The 24,483-nt window shown below is 45.6% G+C and overlaps 1 protein-coding gene across 3 annotated transcripts in view; it reads right to left on the bottom strand.

Moving 5' to 3' along the window:
- Positions 1-23,822, bottom strand: part of Setbp1 (SET binding protein 1) — a 351,577-nt gene extending 327,755 nt beyond the window's left edge. The window contains exons 1-2 of one of the 3 annotated variants that reach the window (XM_047526550.1): positions 23,461-23,822; positions 3,157-3,813 (exon numbers count right to left, since the gene is read on the bottom strand). In XM_047526550.1, the coding sequence (XP_047382506.1) occupies positions 3,157-3,642 (486 nt within the window). In that variant the 5' untranslated portion in view covers positions 3,643-3,813; positions 23,461-23,822. Of the gene's footprint in view, positions 1-3,156; positions 3,814-7,557; positions 7,618-22,835; positions 22,966-23,460 lie in introns of those variants that run through there. The other 2 variants (XM_047526552.1, XM_047526551.1) reach the window with 2 other exon arrangements.
- Between the last annotated feature and the right edge of the window lie 661 nt (positions 23,823-24,483).

Here is a 24,483-nt window from a genome sequence, read left to right as displayed (position 1 = left end):
CAATCACATGAACAAAATTAATTGGTTTGCTTAAACACACACACACACACACACACACACACACACACACATAATGTAACACCCAATTTCCCCCAGCCTCCAAACTCGGAAGCTGAATCATTAAAAACAAAACACAATAAGATAAAAACTGCTGTCATCCTGAAACTCTATGCCTTCCCTTAAGAGGAGGGTTGATGATCATTTTTCATAAGAGCCAGATCGTAAATAGTTCAAGCTTTGCAGGCCATAGAATCTTGGTGACAGCTTCTCAACTCTGCTACTCCATTCAAAAGCAGTCATAGACAAAATGTAAACAAATGGACTTGGCTCTGCTCCAATCAAACTTTATTTACAGACACTGAAATTTGAATTTCATATAAGTTTAACATATTTGAAAATATTATTCTTCTTTGGATTTTCTTCTGGTCTTTTAAAAATGTAAAAATTATTCTTTCCATGTAGGCTGCACATAAACAGGAAGGGGGCTGGATTTAGCCCCATGGATTATAGTTGGCTACCCCCTGCTCCAAGTTAGCACATATGTGCCAATGACTCCCAAGAAGGAATTCCCACCAGCTCAAGGACCAGCTCAACAGGGCCACCTTCTTAGCTGCTATCATGGGACTTGATTCCCAGGGCCACTCCACTATGTACTTCTTAGAAAGTGGGCTCACTTCATTGAAAAGATCCAGAAGCCTTGATTTCAGGGCCAGATGCCGAACTGTTATTTACAAAATTCCCTCTTCATGCTTTCCCCATTCGTATTACCAACTGCGTACTTCCCATTTGTACAAAATAAATTGTTCAAACTCATGCTACTGAACTTTTCCATAGAGACGGTAGGCAAACTTTCACTTTCAGCCTTGATTACTCTCCAATTGCAAAACAACAGATATTTGAAGGGTAATAAAGTGAACATTCTAATCCAGTCGAGGTCAAAGAAGATTCTGGTTATCTATCAAGTAATTATGACTCCATGCTGATAATTTATTCATTCATTTCTGGAAAGCAATAGCATGAAGTATAAATAAATGGAGGGAGGATGGAAACACATGGTGTAAAGCAAGTTTCTACCAATGAAAAAAATCTGTAAGATATTTCCATCACAACATCATCATGAAACAGCATTGTGTATTAAAATACAGTTCTTCTTCTTCTTTTCCACTCCCTTCAATTGCTGAGGCATAGAAATGCATACATGGCAAATCACATAGTCAAATAAACAATTTCATCTCTGTTTTCAAATAAAGTTCTTAAAGGGCATCTAGAATGACCAGCCTGAGGATAACAGATAAGAGAACTTAAGTCCACTGTACATTTCAGCTTTGAAGGCATCTCTAAGTCATAAATTCCAAAACATGAATCTGAGGCATTCCGATAGGCAGAAGACTCCATTTGGGAATAACCTGTGGCTTTAAGGAAAATCATACCTCATCAGGACAACTTACTGTCTTTATGGTGTGGTGATTTAGGTTTACATAACCAAAACTATGGGTTGCTGCTCAAACTTTAGCACTGATAAAGACTGGAGAGGGAATGGTCACCAAAGTAACAGCTTTCAAAATTTCCTCCTCACCCAAGAATCCAACAATCCACAAAGAACTGGTCAACTCAGTGGCCAGAAACAAAGATACTCCTTTTCAAAGTTATAGAGTCCAATCTCTGGAGCAATGCTTCACTTCCTAAATAGAGCCTATGGTATTTTCTTGCAAAAATTTCAAAAGTAACCTTTGGTTTTATGAAAGAGAACCCAGAAATCACTGCAAAGTTGTAATGTGGGGAGCAGAAGGCATGATCTCTATGCCCTGGCAAAACAAGTCAATTTCTAAAGATTCCTTTGTGTTTCAAAATGTTAAAGCAGGGGGGCCAACGGTCCTGGTTTTCCAGGATATGAGAGGGAGGGTCCCTAAATGCAGTATTTCAGTTTTAAAACCAGAACATTTTATTGGGCATATTGTGAGGAGTTAGTCACCTTAGAAAGTCTCTTCTAGGCCACATATTTGGATTTTAAATGCAACAAATATGTCCAAACACCTGACTTAAAGAACAATACAGTATTACACTAAAGAATTAATATGATTCCTTTATTGAAAATGGCTTTATTGAAAATGACTATCCCAAAGCTCAAAGGACCACAGAAGCACTAACAGATGACAATGAGGTGAGTGGTACTGTCGTCTGCACCATCTAGTCCACACTGACTAGAGGCCACATAAATGATCAAACGTCAGGGAGAGTAACAAAGTCAATGGCTAGCATGTCCCACCTAGAACCACCAAACTTTGCCACCAAAGTGCGTCTTTCAAAGCCATCCTCCAGGCCCAGAGTTCTTCAAAACAAAAACTTTCCACACTGAGGCAGAGTCCTCTGCTATCATAGCTGAGTGCCACACCCCTCCCAAGAATGGAAGTCATTGTCACCTCCAAAATAAATTAAAGAAACATGGACCCATTCACCCCAACCAACACCGTGAACCAGCTCCAGCAGCTTTGCACATCTGCATTTGACTTTCAGGAGGAAAATGACAACCAACCAATTGCATTCACTACCCCACCTTAAAAAGCGCATGATGTGCTGGACAAAGACTCGGGCCAATCACCTGCCCTCTGCCTTCTCCACTTCCAGTTCTGACACTCATCAATGGGATGAGTGAGCTCAGCCCTGCAGGAGCCTCAGCTACCAGGAAGTCTGGATTTCCTCAGTCAGGGGACCCATTCATCTTCGAAAGACTGACAGCACTAATGATTGAAACCAACTGGAAGTTGTAGCATTTCTTGACTGCTCTGATTGACCAGTTTTTCAACATCCCACTCTGAACTATGTGAACAGATGCAAATGTAAAGCAAAACAAACAAACAAACAAACTTTTGTCAGGATTTGACTGATCCAGCCAGTTGACTGCTATGCAATAAACAGGATGCTCCAAAATTACAATTCTGTTGCTTTGTTTTTCCAGGTGAGTAAAAGATATAATAATAAACCAGATATTATACCAAGAATAGACCAGAGGAATTCTTTCTGGAGGCCCTAAGTATCCTATCAAGGACACTGGCAATTCAGAAATAAGTAATATACAAAGAGACTTTAAGAAATTGGGAATTAAAATGGCAAAAACAGAGAGAAACAAACTAAAAACTACAAGTCCGGGCTTCCTACCTTCTTTTTGGAGTGGCTTCTTTCTTCCTCCTTAGTAGCTTTGCTATTTTTCCCAGCACGGGACACCTTCTGGTCCCCAGACTGCTTGATGGTGATCTTGATCTCAGGCGGGCATATATAGTTCTCCAGATTCTTCGGGGGTTTCTTAGCCCGCTTGGTGGTCTGAATCTTCAGCTTCAGACTCCCCTCCGTGAAGTTCGCCTCCTTGATGGAAAACTCCTGCTCTTCCAGGCCATCTCCTGCCACCCATTTCTCACTGTCTGCATTGGAGTTGGAATCCACATCCCGCCCTGAGCCCAGTTCATCCTCTTCCTCTGGCTCCATGCGATCTCCGCCCCCCGGGATACCCTTCCCAGGTCCTGGAGCAGTCAGCAAGGGTTCTCCTGTGCAGCCAGGAGCAGCCGGGGGTTTGGCAGAGGAGACTGGCAGAAATTCTGACTCGCTCCCCCTCTGCCGGGAGCTGCTTAAGATTTCCCGGGACTCCATGACAATCCTACAGTCTTCAGGAGTTCTCAAGAGGGGGAAGGGGAAGAGGGAAAAGGGAAAGGTGAGACGAAGGGTCACTCAAAATTCCAAGAACAAACAAGTCCAGCTGCTAGGTTCAGAGTCCCAAGAACGGAGACAAGGTGAGGTGTTCTGAAGAGATCAGATCTGCAACTGAGACACAGAGAGACAATTAGCCATGGAAGGAAGGAGACGGACCCCCAAAGTTACTCCGTCCAAGTTCCAGAAGTCCCTTCCCACTAATCTATGGCATCAGAAAAAGGCAGGGGGATTGAAATTCGAGGAGAATGTGAGGAAGCCCAAATTGGATTACTCTGGAGCAGAGGGAGAAACACACCCACACACATCTTCATAATGGGTTGTTATTAATTTCTGTGGCTGCAGGCCCAACAATAAAGATAAGAGGAGTGAGTCCTCCAGCTAGTAACAACCTAGAGGTTTCTTATACCAAAGCCACAGCTGGCTGAGTCACCAGCAAAACCAACCATGACGAAAGGGAAGTCTGAAGTGCTGTTGCTTGGGTCTGTGGGAACCACAGCTGGGTGGCTGCTTACACCACTTCCCATGTGCAGAACAGGGTGCAAAGCTGAACACAACCCCCGCTGCCCAGGCCAGGCTTCCACAGGCTAGAAGAAGGACATTCAGTTGACCTCTGAATTGCTCTTTCTTTATCATTATGTCTTATTTCAATCATGCAAAATCTTTTCTCCATTCCTTAAAAAAAAAAAAAATGCAAAGCTGAGGTGTGAGGCTTGAACAAGGAAAACAGAAAGATTTCAATGGTAAATTACTTATAACACTGTGATTAATGCAAAACAAACTCCAAAAAAAATGTTCCCATAGACACAAAAGAAGGATATTTAGGTTGGCAATTATTTAGACAAAAATAGCCTTCCTAAACCATTTGAATTCCCCTTCTTGTTCCTTACATGTAGTGGCATTAGATCTACAAAGCAGCAAAAGAAAGAGAGAGAAGCAGCATTTCACAGTCCCTTGGAAGTGTCAGGACTTCCCCCAGGATCTTTGACTGTCTTGTTCCAAGAGGAAAAGAGAAAACTCAATCAGGCTCTCTCCAAGTTATCACAGGATCAGCCAAACTATCCTTCCTCCTTACTCATCCCATGCCCTGCTGTTCCCAGTTTTGGCCTCATAACTGCAAAGTCCAAAAGACAATCCAAATGCCTGCTCTTATGAAAGACAACCTAGAGCTCTGGGCTGTACAAAATCCGAAGACACCCTGTCCTGCCACTCTCCGCCCCGGGCACTGGCTCCGTTTCTGAGCTGATCAACTAAAGAACAGCGTACAACTATGACCACCAGAAAGCGCTGTCGATGCCTCACAGACACATTAAGAACATCCCAGAACTGGAAACCTAAAGACTGGCACATGTCCTCAATGGTGGAACCAGCATATTCCAGCTGCTGCCCCGACAGGGTGCCAGACAGGAAGGCAAGGTGTCTGGGACTTCACACGGACCACTCCCCAGAGAAGCCCAGAGTGCACGAGGCTCCTGGAAACTGCTGAGCCCCACAGAAAGGCACTGTTACCTCTGCTCCCACTGAAGGGGAAACCCAGTGAATACAGTTTTTCTGGAAGAGAGGAGGCTGCCCTGGTGAGAGTACACACTCCTCCAACTGATCTGTCAAGAATACTGCAAAGCCACCTGTGACTCATGCCACAAACAAAACCAATTCCCTGTTGGGTGGGGGCAGTTAGACCAGATGATAATTAGTGTTTCTTCTACTTATTAGATTCCTCATCTAGTCTAGACTCCTCTACCTTACCTGATGAAAATCTTTGTAATTTTTAAAAAGTCATATGCAAGTCAATATTCATTGAGGTCTGTTTTACTAGTTTGGGTACCACAGTGGCTGATGCAGACATCAAGATGCCTTAGAACAGAAGATGCCTGCTTGTCAAGATAGAGTGTCTGGCAGGTCTCTCTCATCTTTACTTATCCTATGTCCCAGTTGTGTCCAGATCCACACAAATTGCAAGCCGTGTTTTCTAATGGTAGTCATGTTCAAGGTTTATTCCTTTTGGCAAGAAACACTAATGTTATATCGAATTCCCTAGTCCCTGCCTATAAAGGTATTCTTGGGTCAGGGCCAAAGGTGAGGCATACACTTCATAAGAAGTTCCTTAAATAAATCCATTTGGACCTTCAAACCAGAGTAGGGGGATGTATGTGGTTGATGCTGTGATGAAATAAAAGAAGGTGAAACCAAAATTGTAGAAGAATGGACAACGGTATGTATTAAGAATCTTCCATTTAAAATAGCAATTCACTTTCACATTTCTTACGCTCAACTGTATGGTCAGTAACTAATTAGATACAGAAGATGAAACTCTAAAACTCAAGTAGTAATAGATCCACAAAAATATGAAAATTCAACACGTTTTCATTTCTCTTCAAGTCATGATCTTAAGACACAATGAAAAGATCTTCTCTTTCCTCTAAACACAGGAGAATTCTATGTGTAATATAGTGAAGGACAGAAGCAAAAATCTTGAATTTTTCCACCTGGGCAAGCACAGGTTGATATGAAACTGCACAGGAAGGCTTGGAGGAGAGTTCAAGATTTGGCTTTAAACTTGGGCTTTTCATAGGTGGAGTGGAAAGAAGGCAGACAGTGCAGACAGAAGGAGAGCTAAAGCACAGTATGAGCCAGGGCCATGCATGACTATGTTCAGGAAGGAGAAAGTAAATGGCAGCTAAGGTGTATGGCTCAAAACAAAGGCTGGTGAGAGATACATAGGCTGCAAAGAAAGGCTTACAGTAGATCATGGACATCCTTGGAAGCCACGCTAATGAGTTTGGATTTTATCTTATAGGTAATAGGAAGCCATTAAAGGGATGTCAGGAGGGAAGGGACAATATCAAAGCTTTAGAAAGATTACCCACATGCCTCAATTAAGGGAATCTGATATTTGAGACAGAGGGGCCATAGGAAAATGCGGCCCCCTGGCGAAATCTGATTCTGATTGCTTGAGGACCACAGCCAGGGCTATGGAAGTTTTTCCACAATAAATACTACAGATAAAACAGCGATGCAGTTTCAAATTATCCTAACCATTGGGAACAAACCTTCCAGACTAGTCTCACCACAAGTGGCCAGCCCCAGAGCTCCTTAGCCACCACTGTGCACTGTCTACTCAATTCAAATCTGCCTCCACCACATTACAAGCACAGAGTTCTTTCTGCTCAGGTGTCTTTATAGAACAAGTTCTCACATCCCCTTTCACTGCTGCATGCAATGTTTGGCCTATGCCTCGTGCTCCCTAAAGGCCTGCTGCATGAAGAAATGAATGAGCAAATGAACAAACAGACCCCAAGCATTCTCATAGTTCCAGGTCATGCCCACACCTTAGTTCTCAATGGCAAAATTTTGCAAACTCTGCGTCACAGTTCTCACTTCCTGGCCTGACTGACCTTGCACCCAGCTGTATAGTTTGCCACTAAATACCAGTCTTGTATCCTCTTCTAGTTGTTTTGAACACGCAAATCTTATTTTTGTAACTCAACTGCAATTCAAGCCGAGACCAACTGTGACTGTATACTGCTCACCTTCACTTTAGTACCCAGTAAGGGGTTGGCACTTGGAGTGTTTCAGGAAGTTCTCTCTGAATGAAAATGAATTTGCCCCCTGATCGCTATTCAAAGTCCTCTGGTTCAAACCTCTCCAACCCTAGCCCCACCCAGCCAGGCAGTCCCTGCCAAATTCCCTTGCCTATCCTGAGGATAAGAATCCAGCTCATGTCTGCATGAGCCCCTCACCCTAGAAAATAAAATAGAAAAGCTTTCAAAAGCAAAGAGCAAAGAAACCTAACCTGTCTGTTTACTTCACCAGCACACAAAGCTGTTGTTCCCCTTCTGCCTTCTCCCCAGCACATACCTGCCTTCCAAAACTCACAGTTCCATCTTTGGGTGGGCTTGGGAGACAACTGCCAGTCCTCTTGTGATGGGGCCCTGCCAACACGCCCGTGTGAGCACCCGCAAGCACGCACACACTCAGAGCTGAGGAAGCCAAAGCAAGGTGAAAACGCTCTGCCCTGTCACATTCCAGCAGTCAGGGACTCCTCCTGAGGGGGAGGCGCACAATGGACACTCTGTACTTGGCTCAGGCCTCCAGTCCAACAAAAGTTAACCCTTCCATGGCTGCCTGCAGGGCTCAGGCAGAGGGACTAGAACAATAAAACTTAGGAAACAGCTGCTTAGAAGACCCCAAGGAATCAGAAGGGCAAGGAAGGAGCAGAGGTTTTGAAAAGAACCCAGGGGCAGGAGTGTAGAAACTTGGTCTGTGCTCCTGGCTCTGTTGTTCACAGCAGTGAGATGCTAGACAAGCCACTCTGAGCACCTTATCCTATACTGTCATCAGCAATGAGTGGGGAGGGATCCATATCTCTTCCATTCTCAACACTCTGTAATTTTATCCTGCACAGGCACAGACCTATGGGAACACTCCAAATTGCATAGTTTGAACCTACAACACTATTTCTCTCAGTGGCCAGGGAAATCCTGCTTGGATAAATGTGCTTCACACCCAAAGGAGTCCCAAAGAGTACATCCCTCCGCCCCTCCAAATCTGAAGGATGGCAGATTTTTTTTTCCTAGTCTAAAAATATACTCTCCACCTGTTGCCTGGGGAATTCTTACTGATCCTGGAGCTTGGTGGAAATACAAATTCTCAAGACTCACTGAATCAGGGCTACAGTGTGGGCCCAGCACTTGGACTTCCCCACATCCTGCAGATGCTTCTGACAGGCCAAAAACTGAGAATCAAAGCCTTAGACTTCGGTTCATGCACTTACCCTATCCAATGCCTTCACCACATGCTCTTGTTGTGTATTTAAAAGTATTCCCCTTACCGCAATACTCCAAGTCTCTTAAGAAAAGGCACTTTCTTCATCTGTGACATCCCAATGCACAGCACAGTGTCCAACACATAAGAGGGCCTCAAGAAATGTTGATTGACTAAATTAATGAATGAAACAAACCACTCAAGCTGGATTTGCCAGCATCATCCACCTCCCCTATCTTCCCAGTCACTGCCCATAAGCAGGTACTGTATGTAACCTGACTGCTGCTTTCTAAAGGAATAATACAGTAGAAATGGACAGAGCCCTTGGTTGCAACAAGAGTCAAATAATGTGAATTCTGGGCCCTATCCTGCTTCTTAGGAGCCCAAAGAAGGCCTCTTTCAGCCTTAATGTCTCATCAATAAAATGGAAAAAAAAGTGATGCCTTCCTGACCTCCCTCATTATTCGATGTCTTTGGTAGGTGAGCTCTGCTGCTTATTTAAAGATCAGTAATAAGAATAAAAAAACATGCACCTCCCAGGAGTTCAAAGGCAAAACCATCACAAACCCAGGAAGAGTGCTCTGCCTCATTCCTCCCGTGGTCACTCCCCGTCCTTCCTCAGAAGCACCTAGAGGACTTGGGCAAAGTCAGAATTACAGTAACAGGAAAACGAGAATATTAGAAAGCCGCCTGGCATCTTGAACAGGAAGAAGCATGACCCCAGGGGAGCCTAAAGTAAGGAGGAGCGAGCTGGGATGGAAAGGTCCTGAGAGGAGGATGGGCAGGGTCAAGGAAGACTGCAGGAACACAGGAGGGAGGCCTCCTCCCGGAGGCCAAGGCCCTGCCTTCACTCCACCCCAACCCCCCTCCAGTCTTGCCCATTTGTTCCCTGAGAGGTGCAGCCTCTGAGAACATGTGTGATGCTGTAGGGAGGGGACAGTCCCTAGGTGTCTTTATTAAAGCTGCCCATGCAGTAGACCAGAAGATTGATGATTTTTCTAGTTGACAGAAATAGTAAATTTCTTTCTTTGTTTTGTTGTTGTTGTTTCCATTCTTCTGGTTGTTTTGTTTTTTGTTGTTGTTGTTGCTGGGGATCAGTGTGCATGCTGAGCAGGTGCACTACTATCGAACTACATCCCCAGCCCTAGAAATTGTGAATCTTTGATCGGGGTGGGGGTGTCTGTAAGTATTGTAAAAGGTTGGAGTATGATCCTGCCTGCCTACATATACAGGGAACCAATTGTATTTCCAACCAATGCTCACTGGCCTATAGTTATAAAAATCCCTTGTCAGATTCTGTCAAGACTGTCTGACTTCGGCTTTTGGGGGTGGCTGACTATTCATCTCTTTATGTCTGTTCAGGTACTTAGGTGGGAGTCACGGTGGCTTTTTCAGGTGACTCTGCATGCACCTGGAATCCTCCTCCTGTCCCCTTGAGTTCTCGCCTCTTCATGACTCAGAATGAGGTCAAATGTTTCTTCTCTGAGCTTTACAACTCAGGTCAGGACTCCGTGTTCTGTGCCTTTGTACCACAAAGCTGATCTTTCCTAGCACTAGGTATGTAATGGAATTCTTGTGCCATTCTTGGTTTAACGCTGCCTCCCCCACGAGATAGAAAGCCCTTAAGGGAAGGACCTGTAACTGGCTCATCATGGTATCCCCAGGGCCTGGCACAGTTCCTGATACGTGCAGAGACACTCCAGTGAATGCTGAGTGCAAGGCTACATCCAGGTCCAGCCAGACACCGTGTGACTCAGTTGCCTATGGCTCTGAGAGATGCTTCTTGACATCCTCCTTGCTGCAGAAATACCCAGGATAAATGCTCCATCAACACTGGCAAATGGATCAAGTGACCCAACCCTTACTGGCCTCTTAATCAGCAAGGGCAAAGACAGCTTTGTGCTGCAGTTCCCTGACACTGCAAATATGTCAGCGGTTTAAAGGGAAGGACAAAGCTCCTACTCAGTGACCTTTCCTACACCACACACCTGTGTGGTACATTCTAGATCACATTTTACCTCCTCCAAGTAGCACTCCCTAAGTCCTTCACCCGTGAATTCTCCAGCAGCAGCCTCTCCAGAGCCTCTCTGATGAGCACCACTGTATACAATTTCCTGTTGGTTCCTCTGGCTGGCCTACCCCTTCTCCTTTCTCCACTTGGTTAACTCTAAGTTACCTTTCAAAAACTGGGTCAAGTTTCACTTGCTTCACGGAGACTGGCTGAGCCTACCTTTAGCACCACTTCCTCTTGTGAAACAATGGTGTTGCTTGCACATCCTTGGACATTTTCTCAAAAGCATTTGGCAAACTGTGTTTCAATTTTTCATTTAATTGTCTATCTTTCCCACCAGGCCAGGAACTCCAGGAAGAAAGGAGCCCAGTTCTAAATGGGTCTCCATGTGGTTCAGAACCCAGCAAACACACGGCCTCACTGCCCAACCAAGAGCCCAAGTCATGTTTCTCCTTGCAAAGAAGAAGGGAAGCAGCATGAACTTAATGTCATAGGATTAGATTACTTAGCCTCTCTTTCCCACTTAGTAATTGTGTTCTTGGGAGACACTGTTAATCTGTTCAAGTCTCATTTGGAAACTGGGTAATAATCCTACCCCAAGGGCTGTTTTGAAAAGTAATTGAAGATTAAATGAGATAATAATTATGAAAGAACATACTGGGATCACCTTAGTAAGTGCTCAAATTTTTAGTTGGATTTGAATTACTTTCATAGTCTGTGTCAGCCAAGCTAGCATCTGGCTAAGGGCTGCCTTCTTAGATCCCAGGTAGAGCCCTGAGGGACAGGGCCTGGAGAGTCAGTCACCTCCTCCCTTTCCATGCACCATGGAAAGTACATATGGCTAGCTTTTACCTTGAGTGTTTTGCTATTATTTGGGTATTGCTCTCTTGTTTTTATGGTGGAAATAATAGTGGGATCTGTAAGGAATTCCAGGTTCATTACCCTACACTGCCACCCAGAGCTGGATGGCCCTTATAAGTTACTTGTTCTCCCAAGTCCCCCATCTTCATTTGAAGGATGAGGAGATGGTATGAGGTGAGTTCTGTGGCCCCTTCCAGCCTGGCATTCTGAACACTAAGCCTTCTCTCTTTGGATTGGCAACCAGGAGCCATTCCCAGGAAGGACTGGTTCCTCACACTCTTTATTGGCTCCTGCTAGTTCTGAAGCTCTGTCTGGCTGGGTTTACTGAGCTGAACACAACTACACACATGGCATCAGTTCTGTGTTTGGGAGTCTCCATAATAGGGAAAGAAGCAGAATCAAACCTCTGAGCCCTGAGGTGGGGCACACTGTCTATTCACCAAGCTCAAAGCTGCAAAAACAGTGCCTCCTCTGGGATCCAAGAACACAACAGCATGAGCCTTGGGACTGGATCTTGGGAAAAGGTCTCTATGGTACTGGCCAGGCCAGTCCGCAGGTTTGCAGGTTGAGCTCTCTAACTTTGTCACTCCATTTGTGGCCTGTGTTCCTCTACGCAGTCATGGAAAGAGCATACTTGCAGCGAAAAGGAGGTAAATAGTACCAAAGGCCTGGGCTGACCCCTTTATAGTTATTATTCATTCAACCCTTACAACAGCCCTATGATGCAGAAAATTCTGCCCTCAGTGTACAGATATGGAAATGAAAATCCTGTTAGCTTAGTAATTTTCTCAAAGGCACGTACTACCTGTATCAAATTCACAATTGAATCCAGATACAGTAGTGTGCTGAGTAACAATTACGTCAACAAGAGATCACATATTTGATGGCGGTCCCATAAGACTGTAATGGAGTTGGAATTTTTTCTATTACCTGGTGAAGTTGCAGTCATTGTAAGGCCACAGCACGAGGCATCGCTCGTGTATCTGTGATGACGTGATATGAATGAGCCTACTGCACCACCTGTCACCTTAAAGTGCAGCACACACAATTATGGTACAATATGTAACTCTTGATAATTGTCATAAATGACTATGCTACTGGTTTACGTATTTTTTTTTAATTTTTTATTTGTTCTAATTAGTTACACATGACAGCAGAATGCATTTATGTATTTTGATAAATCATACAAAAATGGAGTATAATTTCTCATTTTATGATTGTACATATTGTAGGAACACAGCGGTCATGCAGACATATATGTACATGAGGTAATAATGTCTATTTCACTGTACTTCCTAGCCCCCATTCCTTCCCCTCCCTTCATTACCCTCTACCTAATCTGAAGTATGTATTTATTACTCTGTACATTTTATCATTATTTTAGAGTGTACTCTTCTACTTATTAAAAAAAAAAAAAAAAAACAGTATGCTATAGATCCCTATACCATGTTATGCTGGCAATAGCCTCATCTATCTCATGTTTACCACATCTCTTGATTTCATCAAGAGGCCACCCCGAGTGATTGACTTATACCATCTAGGTCTATGCAAGTATACTCTATGATGTTTGCACAACAACAAAACTGCCTGACAATGGAGTTCTCAGAATGTATCCCCATTGTTAAGTGATGCATAGCCACAGACATGATTTCAAAGCCTGTCATATCATGATGATGTATCAAAAACACAAAGTGAGGCCAGCTTTTTATCAAAGTTCATAGCTGCTCCTACATATCTGAGTTCTAAAATCAGTTTGCCATCTGGCTTCCCACACCGCTCAAACTCTGGGCTTCAGTTTCATCACCTGCCCTTCCTTTCCTCTTCACAGAATCTTACAAGAAAAAAAAAATACACAGTCACATACAGAAAGGTGCCAAAGTAGGTTAAACAAGGTAGACCCCTATTGTGATCACAGTATTTGCTGTCCAAGTAGGCACAGAGCTCCACCAGGCAAAGAGGATGATCCTAACTTTGAACGTGTACCTGACATACTTGAAGTTTATTTACGTATAATGCTGGTTTAACTGTAAGTTTACCATGTGATTTAATCCAGAGATGTGCCCATTTTGTAGATAAGAACTGAAGTTGAGGGATTTGTTGAAATCACAGAGGTAGTCCTGTTTACTCCTAATGTCATTTGAATGATAATTCTTCCAGTCTCCAAATAGTCAACACCAGTAGTCACTGAAACTCTAGTTGTTAACTAGACACGGTAAACTGGGGATAAAAAAATGTCAGACTTCTTGGAGACAAAAAGGACAAACCAAATGACTAATCAGATATAAATTCCATAGTCTTTCCTTTGAGGTTTTCCAGTGTTGATCCTACTGCTCGTTCAGTCTTACTTCAAATTCCTCAACTTCTCAACCATCTGATTCAACAATTGCTTGTTCATTGTCACTTGAACATAAAGTATAATCTGACACTTTCATATTTATGCTTCCACTGCAAAGGAGATGCTAGACATACTGGAGAGCTAAATGAATATTAGTTAATCTTCCCTTCTTTTATGATATTCCTTCTCTAGCTATCTTGAACTGTCATTTAAACACTGCACTGTTGCTGAATCTTGTATGTCTTTCTCCAATTATGCACTGAACTCCTGAAATAAGTTCTAGTATCAGGAAGTCTTACATATCCAGAGTAGTCCATTCTCTGCTGTCTAAATGCTAAGAAGTAGTTTTACTTGTCATTCTAAAGATACCTCTTTAGAACCTCAGACTAAAGAGCCAGTGTCAGACAGGAGCCCTCAGTGAGCAGCATGGTCAAATGTCACAGTTCTTTCCTGTGCAGTGTATGTGGAAGTCTGAGTGTCACACCCTCCTGTTCCTCAAGTCTGTTCTTGAAAATGAAAAACTGGGATCAAGGTTCCTCAGCTCGGTAGAGATGGAGCCTTGGTCTGTCTTATAGGACTCTATCCAACCTCTCTTGCTGTATAGCATAGGCAGAGTCCTGTGTTGAACTTCTCCTTCTCCCCCATCTACATTTCCAAGTTGATGATCTTCCCTGCTGTTCTGTGCCTACCCAAGGCTATCCCATTGTTCCAGAGGCATCTCAAGACCCACCCACTCCAAGAAGCTTTCTCTGATCTGTTCAACCTCTGTAATGGCCCCCTGGGCTCCCACTACAACCCAGTACTGAACCAGATATCTGCTGCTCCACCCTTGTTTTTCATGAGATCTTAGGGCATCAGAACCCAGTTCAAGGGCAGAGAGACCTGATTGTCTTCATTTCTCGGGGTCCCTACAGCACCCATCAGAGACTGGGTGCATTATATTTAATGTCAATGAGCAAAGTGATTTTGCTGAATAAGTGTTGAAAGTTAGGCATTTGAATGGAAACTCTGGACAGGTAGACTGAGTTCAACTTAGAGGGCTCTGGTTGCTATTCCTTCCTAGTGTTAACAAAAGACCTCAGCCCAACAAGATAACTCTTATGGGTGGCCTGCCCGTCGACATCAACCATCTGGACCTTCACCTTCAACACTGCTTTGGCCTGCCAGATGCAATCCATGCTCATGATTAGCATTCCTTTCCTTGAAGCAATTCCAAATTCACACTTGAACTTCATTACACCTCTTCCCCTATGTCAATGTATTCTACACATGAGGCATCCCCCGTCCCACTTCTTCCATGAAACCCCAAACATATCTTCCTTGAGGCTTTCCCTTGACTATACCTTAACCCTAATCCCACAAATAACAAAATTGCACCCTGAATAGTGTTCCTCCTTTAGTTGCAGAGTGATGGTTGTCATGTTAGTAAGTATGTCTCTCTGAAATCGTTCTCCAAGAGCAAAAGTCACACCTCATAGCAGACCTTTCCTGTCCAAAAATACCAGGCTCAATGGCTCACCACTGCAATTGTATGACTGTAATAAATATTTGTAGATAAAAAAAAAAATTGATTGTAATTGAGCTGTAGTGTACAGAGTAATGAGCACAAATAAGGCTTTCACATCAAATCATCTCTTTTTAGTCACCACTATTAATCAATACTTAAAAAAAAAAAATCAAAGATCTCATAGCTCAAATTCAATAAGTCATAGACATAGCCACCAACAACTATGCAGGACTTGCCACCTAGATTTCATTATTCTGCTACAAGCATGTGGACATCCCCATTGTTTCCAGTGACATTATCAGCCTGCTATGCTGGAGTCATCAAATTCAGAACCTCCACATCCCAAGTTCAAACTCCAAGGAGTTCCTTTCCATCAACATCTACGAATCACTGGCAGATAAAACAAATGATAAAGAAATCGCTTTTTACACATTTTGCTGGCTTTTTATTTTCTTCATTTTTACTCCAAATTCTTTTCAAGATCCTGGGGTAAAGGTCATTGCAGCATCTCACACTTTGCAGAGGCTTCTTTTTCCTAAAAGTCCAACTGGCATGTTCTGAGGTGAATCATAAACCCCACAAAACGTTCTCACTGGCTTAGATCAAAGCATAATTTTCCTGATGCCACTCCCACCCAACATCACAGAGGGTCCTGGTTTTGCACAAACTGCAGGTCACTCCTTCTGATCTCGAAGTGTATAAGAAGCAACCCCCCATTCATTACGGTACACAGGCTTCCAGTGGCAGGTCAGACCAGGTGCATTGGGGATGCAAAAACCACCCTGGAAGCACCAGCTCAGCCCTAGGCTTCAGTCTCTCTAGAATCCACACAGGAAAATGACGACAAGGTCCTGCATCCATGAGGCAAGTGAAGAATCCAGAGCAGAGATTCCAGAAGCCTAGTGAGCACAGCAGTAGCAAAGTCCTGCTGGAGAGTGTATTTTTGTACTTCCCAGACGCTGTTTTTGTATCATCTCCCTTGTTTCAAGTCAGTTATCTCACCAAAGAGGGCCAGCCTTCAAAAGAGGTATAGATAACTTAACCCCTTTTCTTCCTTCCACAATAAGCTTTGTAGTATTTGTTCACAAGTAGCTCATTGCCTCCTCCCCTTTCCTGTAAGCCCATTTTGTTCTAATTGGGGAGATTCTCCTGACTCAATTTACCCCAGGGCACCACTTTCTCCTTCAGTGACTCGTCAACCACATCAAACACCGAGTTAAGTGCATTAATTCTCAATGGGATTGGTTTAAGCAGTTGTTGGTGTGCCATCAAATGGGTTTAAGGAGCCCTGAGCTTTAAGAAAACCTTAAAATCCTTGGCATACATCTAGCTATAACGTCCCAGATTTTCAGAAGGGGCCGTCCATATCAATCCTTTTGTTACTTTAATCTGGGTCCATTCAGAAGCAGAGCAGCATGGTAACTTGTCCCACAACATATGTTAATTGGTGGCCAGTCCATCCTGCAGCTGGCCTCCCAGGAACTGACCTCCTGGAACTTCCCCTTCTAGGTGCATTCCTCTGCCCAGTCTTTTCTCTTTCCCGTTGTGACCAAACTCTCAGTCACTGATGATCAGAGAAACATTTGGACCTCAGCAACCAAGAAGGCGGTTTACATGGCTAAGTGGCAAAAGGAGTGTGGTAGACAGAAAATGTGATTGGAATTTCTGGAGAAGTCAAGAGCTGTGTGTGTTCGAGGGGTGATGAGACTCTAAGAGACACTTAATAAATATATGCTGATGAATGAATGAATGAATCACTGACTGAAAGGGTACACAAGCAGTAAAACATCATTACCTCTTAGGTTTTGAGGGAAAAACTGAGATTGGATGATTTTCCCTGAAAGATAGCCAAAAATATAAAAGGCCATTAGCATAAGTAGTTATTACTCACTCTAAGAGGTGCTCGTTGTGTTGCTTCATTTTGCAGAGCATTAGTACACCTTAAATAGCATTTACTTTTAGTATTCTCTCTCTGTATAAATTGTGATTCATTTGTGCAACCAAAATCAAGCACTAATGTTGTAAGGCTTTGTGGGGCAAGAGTCGGCCCCTTTCTCGAGGATTCATGGTTTGGGGAGTGTGACGTGGTGCCAGGCACATGCTTTTAACCTGAAGTCCTCTGGGAACTAGAGATGAGCTAAGAGTCCGTGGGGAGAAACCTTGTGTACCCAGAGGAGGGAGGGCAGTGCTGGTGGCTCTAACAGGTAGACTCTCATTAAAAGAGACCAGTCAGGGCACCTTCCAGATAGGGGGTGGCAACCCTGAGAGAGCTGAGGTGTGGAGGTGGACAGGTGACAGAGTGCCCAGGGTCAGCCAGGAAACCGGTCTGACAGGAGCAGAGTCTTGTGGGTTGTGTCAAATGGGGTTCACTTGAGAACACTGCAAGATGCCCAGTGCAGGCTGCCAGACAGGGTGGACCTTGTATCAAGGGAAAGGGGAGGAGGAGGGACCCGGAAAACTTTGGAAGCCAAGAGACTGTGAAGAACTTCCCTGATTATAGAGAACTTCCTGAATCCTGTAGGACAGACAATTCTGCTGTCAGTTCTTTTCTATAGAGGCTAGAAATTCTGTCCTCAACAGCATGCTCAACCACTGCAGTACCTTGATGGAGAAGCCCCCCTCCGTCCCACTCCCACAGCTTCCCCTCTGTGCGCCTAAATTTCTTACTTTTGGTCTCCTGATTCTCTACTCAAACAGAATGTCCTGAGCACCAGCACTTTCTTGAGGACAACTGGATATCACATGACACTCTAAATCTCAGAGAGATCTGACATTGTTGGCATCTAATAATGCAATCCGTATATATAAGTAGAATGATCCAATTGATTCATCAGTATATACATATATACTGACAAATCAGTTGAACTATTAGAACACAATGGGCCTTTTTGGGCATTTCCAGCCATGCCATTAATCGTTGGCTTATGGCAACAATAACCACAAGCACCCATTTCCAGGAGACAGCAAGAGTTGTCCTCCCAGAGTTCAATGACAGAAATTAGCTATTATCATTTAATTCTTACAACCCCTATGAAATAGGCATCTTTATCCCTATTTTATGGATTAGGTTACTGAGGTTCAAAGATGTTAAATTACTTGCTGGGGGCCATTGAACTGGAAAGTAGCAAGGACAGGACCCAAGACAGATTTTGTCACTTCAGGTGTAAGGCTGTTCACATTTTACCACAGCCGTCTGGCCTCAGGTCAGCAACCAACTTGTGTCATTTCAAGCAACCAGTGTATTCTATGCCTTGTTTTCTGATGGGGATACAATACTTTGGCATTCCTCCTCAGAACCAAGGGGGTGGATGTGATATGAAGATATTTTTGAAAAGAACAAAGTCCCATGCATATGAAAGGTAGTGTTTTTGTTGGAAAATGATAAGATGGATCAGGGAAACATTTTTTTCAGCCTAACCAAGTTCTGGCTCACCATTGATCCTCTCCCCATTCCCTGTTCTTGGACAGGCAGAACCTCTGTCCACCAGAGGATCCACTCAGCTGACTTTGCTTATGATTGTTCTGCATGGGACTGAACACCATAATCCAAAACTGGCTTCTAGGGAAGGGATGACTACTTTTCTCAAGGGATTCCGTGGACTTCAGGGTGGCTTACATTCTTCACTTGATCTGGCATCATTTGCTCTGAGCAGAATAGGAAGTCTACTCCTACCTTCTAAGACAAAAACCATTAAGAAATGCTTCTTTGGTCTTACAGGGTATCCCTTTAATAGGGTCAAACTCCAACCGTAAAAGGAAAGCTGCTCCAGTTTGAACCAGTGAAACTTCTGGATGTGAACGGTTAAGTTCCACTAACTTAGACAAAATTATCTAAGGTCATCGTTCCCCAAAACTCTAGTGAGACCCAATCTGCTGTGTCTAGGCAGGTATCAAAATCTGTAGAAAGTTAAGTTAAAACGGAAATAAAAACTCAGAGCCAAGCACTAATGTATGTTGGCATCATACCCCAGCCTTCAGGAAGTGCACTCTGTGGGCATCCTGGGGTTTTGTTTTCTGCACTTAGCAAGTGTTTGGCTGGCCCAAGTGTCTGCAACTTCACAAAGAGTTAGTGAAACACCAGAGTTGCCTTTAGAAATAGCTCTAAAGGAAGCCCAAACCTATGGCAATATGTATGGTGGTAGCACTCCTAACTCCAACATATCTACAGAAATCCACCCAACACTCTTACTCCACGTTGACTTAGAGGCCTTAGAGACCCATGCATTGAGGGTTTGGTGCCAGCATGGTGCTATTGGAAGGTTGTAGAACTCTTAATAAGTGGTCCTAGTAGGAGATCTTTGGGTCATTAGAGGCATGCCCTTGAGAGGGATTTGGGAATTCCAGTTCCTTTCTCTTTTTCTCTCTTTTGCTTGGTGGCCATTTGGTGAGTGGTTTTGCTCCACCACATGGTCCCATCAAGATGCACTGCCTCTCCACAGGCCCAAAGCAATAAGGCAAACCAATCATAGACTGGAACTTCCAAAACTGTGAGCCTAAATAAACTTTTCCCTTTATGAATTCATTATCTCAGGTATCTTCTTGTAGCTGACCCAGTTTCATAATACACCACAGAACAGAAATGGAATTAGATTGTTTTGTTCCCTTCTTCACAGGAACCTGAGGAACTGACAAAATGATGTTCAGGAACAAAACTTAGGTGGCTTTCTTCTTCCACCCCACCCCCAACCCTACTAGGATTCTCTTACACTCTGGCTCCCTGAACAGTCCGAGTCACAACATTCCATTCTTAAGGCACTGCAACTCTTTACAATACTAATGTTTTCATAATAATTTACCCCATTCTTCTGGAAGGAGTAAAACTGAAACAACTTGAAATGCCATCAGCAAAAACATTATTTATTTCCCATCCCTGAGCATCAGAGAAAACAGGATTTCATTGGCCGGGTCTGCCTTCAATAGCTTTCTGGTTTCAATTAAAACTTGAAGTCTCCAAGGGAAAGCCTGGCATTCTGGGAGGCCAAGGCCCAGCCAAGTTTCAGTGTCTCCACAGGAACCCAGAAAGGCTGTCCCATCAGTCTAGCTATTTCTCATCTTCTTCCTTTTGCATATTATATAGAAGTGTCAGAGTCAAGATTGAAGTACAACTAAAAATAATGACCATGTTGCAAGAACTCTCCTCCTCTAGATGTACATTTCTGTGCCAGAGAAGTATTGATTCATCCCCTAATGGAATTCAAAGTTAAGGTTACAGCAGAAAAGGAATTGGGAATCCAGGGGAAAGTGCCTACCTATTTATTTTTTCTTCGGCAAAACACTGCCTCCTGTCTCTCCCCACTGACCATTTTCAAGTAGATTCTACAAGGCTCCCAAGCTCTGCTTTCTTCCCTCCCCAAGCTTCACTTAGGTCAGGTGAGTTACAAAGTAGCTCCTTATGAGTAATACAAGTACATGACCAGAAGCACTCAAGGTACCAGGGACTCTTCGATTCCCTCAGGGATACATCCAGGTTTCCCAACATGAAAGTCCTGAACTGCGCCTCCCTGCACAGCCTTCCTATGTAACATTCAGATGTTAACATGCAAACGATCAGATTACAACCCTTCACTGGTCTAGCCCATTCATGAACATATAAGGCAGTTGATACTTTCTCCCAGGCTAGAAGTGGCCCCCTTCCTAACTGACATCCCTGCCTTTCAGCCACTCCTCCTTATGTTCACTACAAGCCGTCCCCTCCCCCACCTCCAGTTTGTTTATTCCAGAGAAGCATCTATTTTCCCTGCTAAGAGAGACAAGTCTGTTTCCCTCCTCTGGCTGGGGACTACATTTGCTCACCATCTCCTCCCCCAGCTCAGCTCAGGTTACTATAGTGGCTATAGCTCCCACAGCCCAACTCTAACAGGATCCAACTTCCCAAAACCAAGACTTAATGGGGGAGGAGGATCCTATGCCTAGCAGCACACTGAGTACCTGTCTCTGTGTCTTCTGGGTCTATGTTCCTTGCAATTTGTAAATGCTCTGTGTTTAACCATGCTTACTTCTTCCCCCTCTTTTGGTCTGCCTCATGCATAGCCCTAACACCCTTTTCTGGTAACAGGCAATGATATTAAGCTCAAGCTGAAAATACGCCACCTTCAACTTTGCTCTGAAACCTGGGAATCTTCCCATGTCAGAGCCAAAGAGATCATCTCTCTCTCACTCCAGGAGTTTAAGGAAGGTATAAGTCACAGAAATCAAGAGGAAGGGGAGGGAAGGACCTGTGAGTGAACACTAGCTACATCTTAAAGTGCTACAAACTTTCTCCTCCTCCACAAGCCCCTGGCCAGTTGGCCCCGCCTTCCTATCCCAGCCAGATCACATCTAACTGGGGTGTGTAAAGGAAACTGTTCCTGGCGGCCCAGGTCTGGTCCCAGGGTGCAGATGTGGCCTGCACAGAACAACATTCTTCTCTCCAGGCTCTCTTCTCCACTTCCCTTCCCCCAATGCACAACAAACAAACTCTGCAATCAGAGGTGCTGTTTGGATGGGGTGGGTGATGTACCTGTGTGAACTGCAAGAGGGTACGGGATGGGCCCCGAACTGCCAGAGTGTGGGTGACAGCTACTTCAGTGCAAATCTACAGGAAACGAAGAAAAACAGGATGAAGGGTGAAGGAATGAAAAGGAAAAGAAGGGAAAGGAATGTCAGAAAAACAAGTAGTATCAGTATTTCCTTAGAGACCATGGACTGCAAGCAAACTTTAGAAGAAAAGATGTGGATAGTTATGGGGTAGGGGAAGGGGGGCTGGGAAGGAAAAGTCGCTGCTCTACAGTTCCAGAATAAACTCCTTTTCAGAGGAGAATTTCTGCAGGCATAAAGACACACAAATTGCCCTTTTAGTATTAGACGTCAACCATGAGATTACCAGGACAGTTTATTTGAAACAGAAACGAATCGGAAATCCTTCCCTCAACAGTCTTTTAGACATACACACCCTGAGTATTCCACACACACATAAAGAATAAATGCAGCATGCGGGGGTGGGGGGGGGCAATAAGAACTCCCCCTCCACACACTCACTACCTCTAGTCCCATCTCCTACTTCTAACTGCACAACTTTCTGATCTCCAATGAAAATATTTCCAGTTGGATCCAATTTCGGAATTGTAGTAAGCAGTGTGGGTCAGGAGAGGAGGGGTGATGGTAGTGTGCAGGGGAGGGGTGCTGGAAGACAGCATTTCGGCAGTAACTTATTTTTTTAGAACCAGCATGCTCTACCGATCAGAAATTGCAATTACCCAACAATGCTTCCATCACAAACAGACACCAAAACCAGCATCAACGTTATCACCATCTTGCTATAAAGATCTGCCCACTTTACCTGACTTTGTCTCTGTGGAACTTCTCAGACAGTATTTTGGTCAAAGAGATAATGGTGCGAGAGACAAAAACAATAAATCGATACTGAAGGGCTCCCTTTCCGAAGTGATTTCCCACTGGAAACCACCGAACGGGGAAGCCTGTGGTTAATTCCCAAGCTCAAGGCTCCTCTAGAAACACACACAATGCGTGCTTTCAAAAGGGCATTCGTCTGCTTTTAAGGGAATTCCTGTCTTTTCAGAATCCCCAAACCGGAGAGCACAAGAAAGCGACTCAAATCCATTGATTAAGATTTTTAAGAGAAAAACTAACACACAGCCAGAACACAAGCACACACCAACCTTCGCCGGCTGGACCACTTCTTGCCTGTTCTTCTCTCTATTAAGGACACGTTAGATTCTGATACATTCCCCCCCAAAAAATCCAACTAGGTTACAATGTAGCTCTCTAGCTCCACTTAACCTGCAAGTTACAAAGGGAGAAAAAAAAAAATATCCTGCCGCCTTCCCACCCCTTTCCCTGCCCCCTCCCCCTCCCGAGTCCACTCCACCAACGCCAAACCCGCCAGCCCCGGCAGCCGGCGGCAGGACCGAGGGAGGGTGCAAAAGGCGGGGGGATAGGGGGGATCAGATTAGGCGAAACTCAATGAGCTCCCAGCCCTCCAGCCCGACGCTTCCACCACCGCCGCCACCAACGGGCCACTCCAATAGAACCAGCATCGCTGCCCACCCGCCGGCCGGCCGGAATCGCGCCCATCCCCGTTCAGCCTCGCGGGGACCGGCATCCCGCCCCTCGGCCCGGTCTCCCCCTTCCTGCCCGGTGCAAAGTCAAAGCCCCGGCGAGGCGACGTGAACTTTTGCTTGCCGGGCACACACACCGCCCCCCGGCCCCGAGCGTGCGGGGCCCGCGGCGCGGCAGGAGGCTGGGCACGGGGGCTCCCGCTCCAAGGTCGCCGCGCGTGCTCACCCATGTCCCGGCGGCTCTGGCTCCGCTGGCCCCGGCGCTCGCTCAGATTCCGGCTCCGCTCGCTCGCCCGAGCCCCCAAAGGTGCTGCTGCGGCAACTCCATGGCGATGAGCATCTGTCAAACGGCGAGCCGCGGGGCGGGCCGCCCTCGCTCTGGGGGCGCCGGGGCCCCCGAGCGCGCGGAGGCGGCGGCGAGCGGCGGGCGCCCCGGCCGGCCCCGCGCTTCCCGCCCGACGCGGCCGCCTCCGCCGCGCCACCGATTTATGGAGAGAGATATCAAGGGGGAAAATGGCGTCTCCGGAGCCCGAGGAGTCCTGGAGTAATCACATTCACACACACGCCCGCACGCACACACTCGCACACACTCGCACACAGGCGCGCGGCGAGCCCGGCTAATTTTAGCAGGAGCCAAAAAAAATTATATATATATATATATATATATATATATATATATATATATCCCCGTCTCTCCGATCAATGCTATTTTTTTTTCTTCCCTTCAAAGGATGGATTGGAGCTTTAAAAAATGTTGCCGGGCTTGGGCTCGCAGGAGGCGGCGCGCGGAGGGCGAGGGCGCTTTTGCTGAGCTGTGCAGTTCGGTCCGCGGCGCCGGGCGGCCCTGCCCGCCGCTCGTCCGCCCGCGGTCGCTAGTGCTGCCGCCGCCGCCGCCGCCGCCGCTCCATGGCCGCGCCCGCCCCGCGCCCCCGCCGCGTCCCCTCGCCGCCCGCCCGCCCGCGTCCCCGGCGAGCGCTGGAGTGGGGTCGGGCCCGTGTGCCTGCCTCCCGCGCCCTCTCCCGAGTCCCGGAGTCCTAGTGAAAGGAAGGGGGAGGGTGCGGGCGGGGGAGGGGGGAGGATTGGAGCGGCAGCGCGGCCGAGCCGAGCGGGGACCGCCACCCCGCGACCTGCCTCGGAGGGGGCGCGGGCGCCCACACTGCTTGCCCAGCGGGCCGGGGCCGCTCCCCGGGCGGGAGCGGAGGGAGGCGCAGCCAGAAGCGAGCAGCGAGCGACCTCTCCCTCCACCTCC

This window comes from Sciurus carolinensis, chromosome 15 (assembly GCF_902686445.1).
Source record: "Sciurus carolinensis chromosome 15, mSciCar1.2, whole genome shotgun sequence".
Lineage (NCBI taxonomy): Eukaryota > Metazoa > Chordata > Mammalia > Rodentia > Sciuridae > Sciurus > Sciurus carolinensis.
The sequence above is the reverse complement of the archived record's forward strand: the minus strand, read 5'-3'. Positions and strand labels throughout refer to the sequence as shown.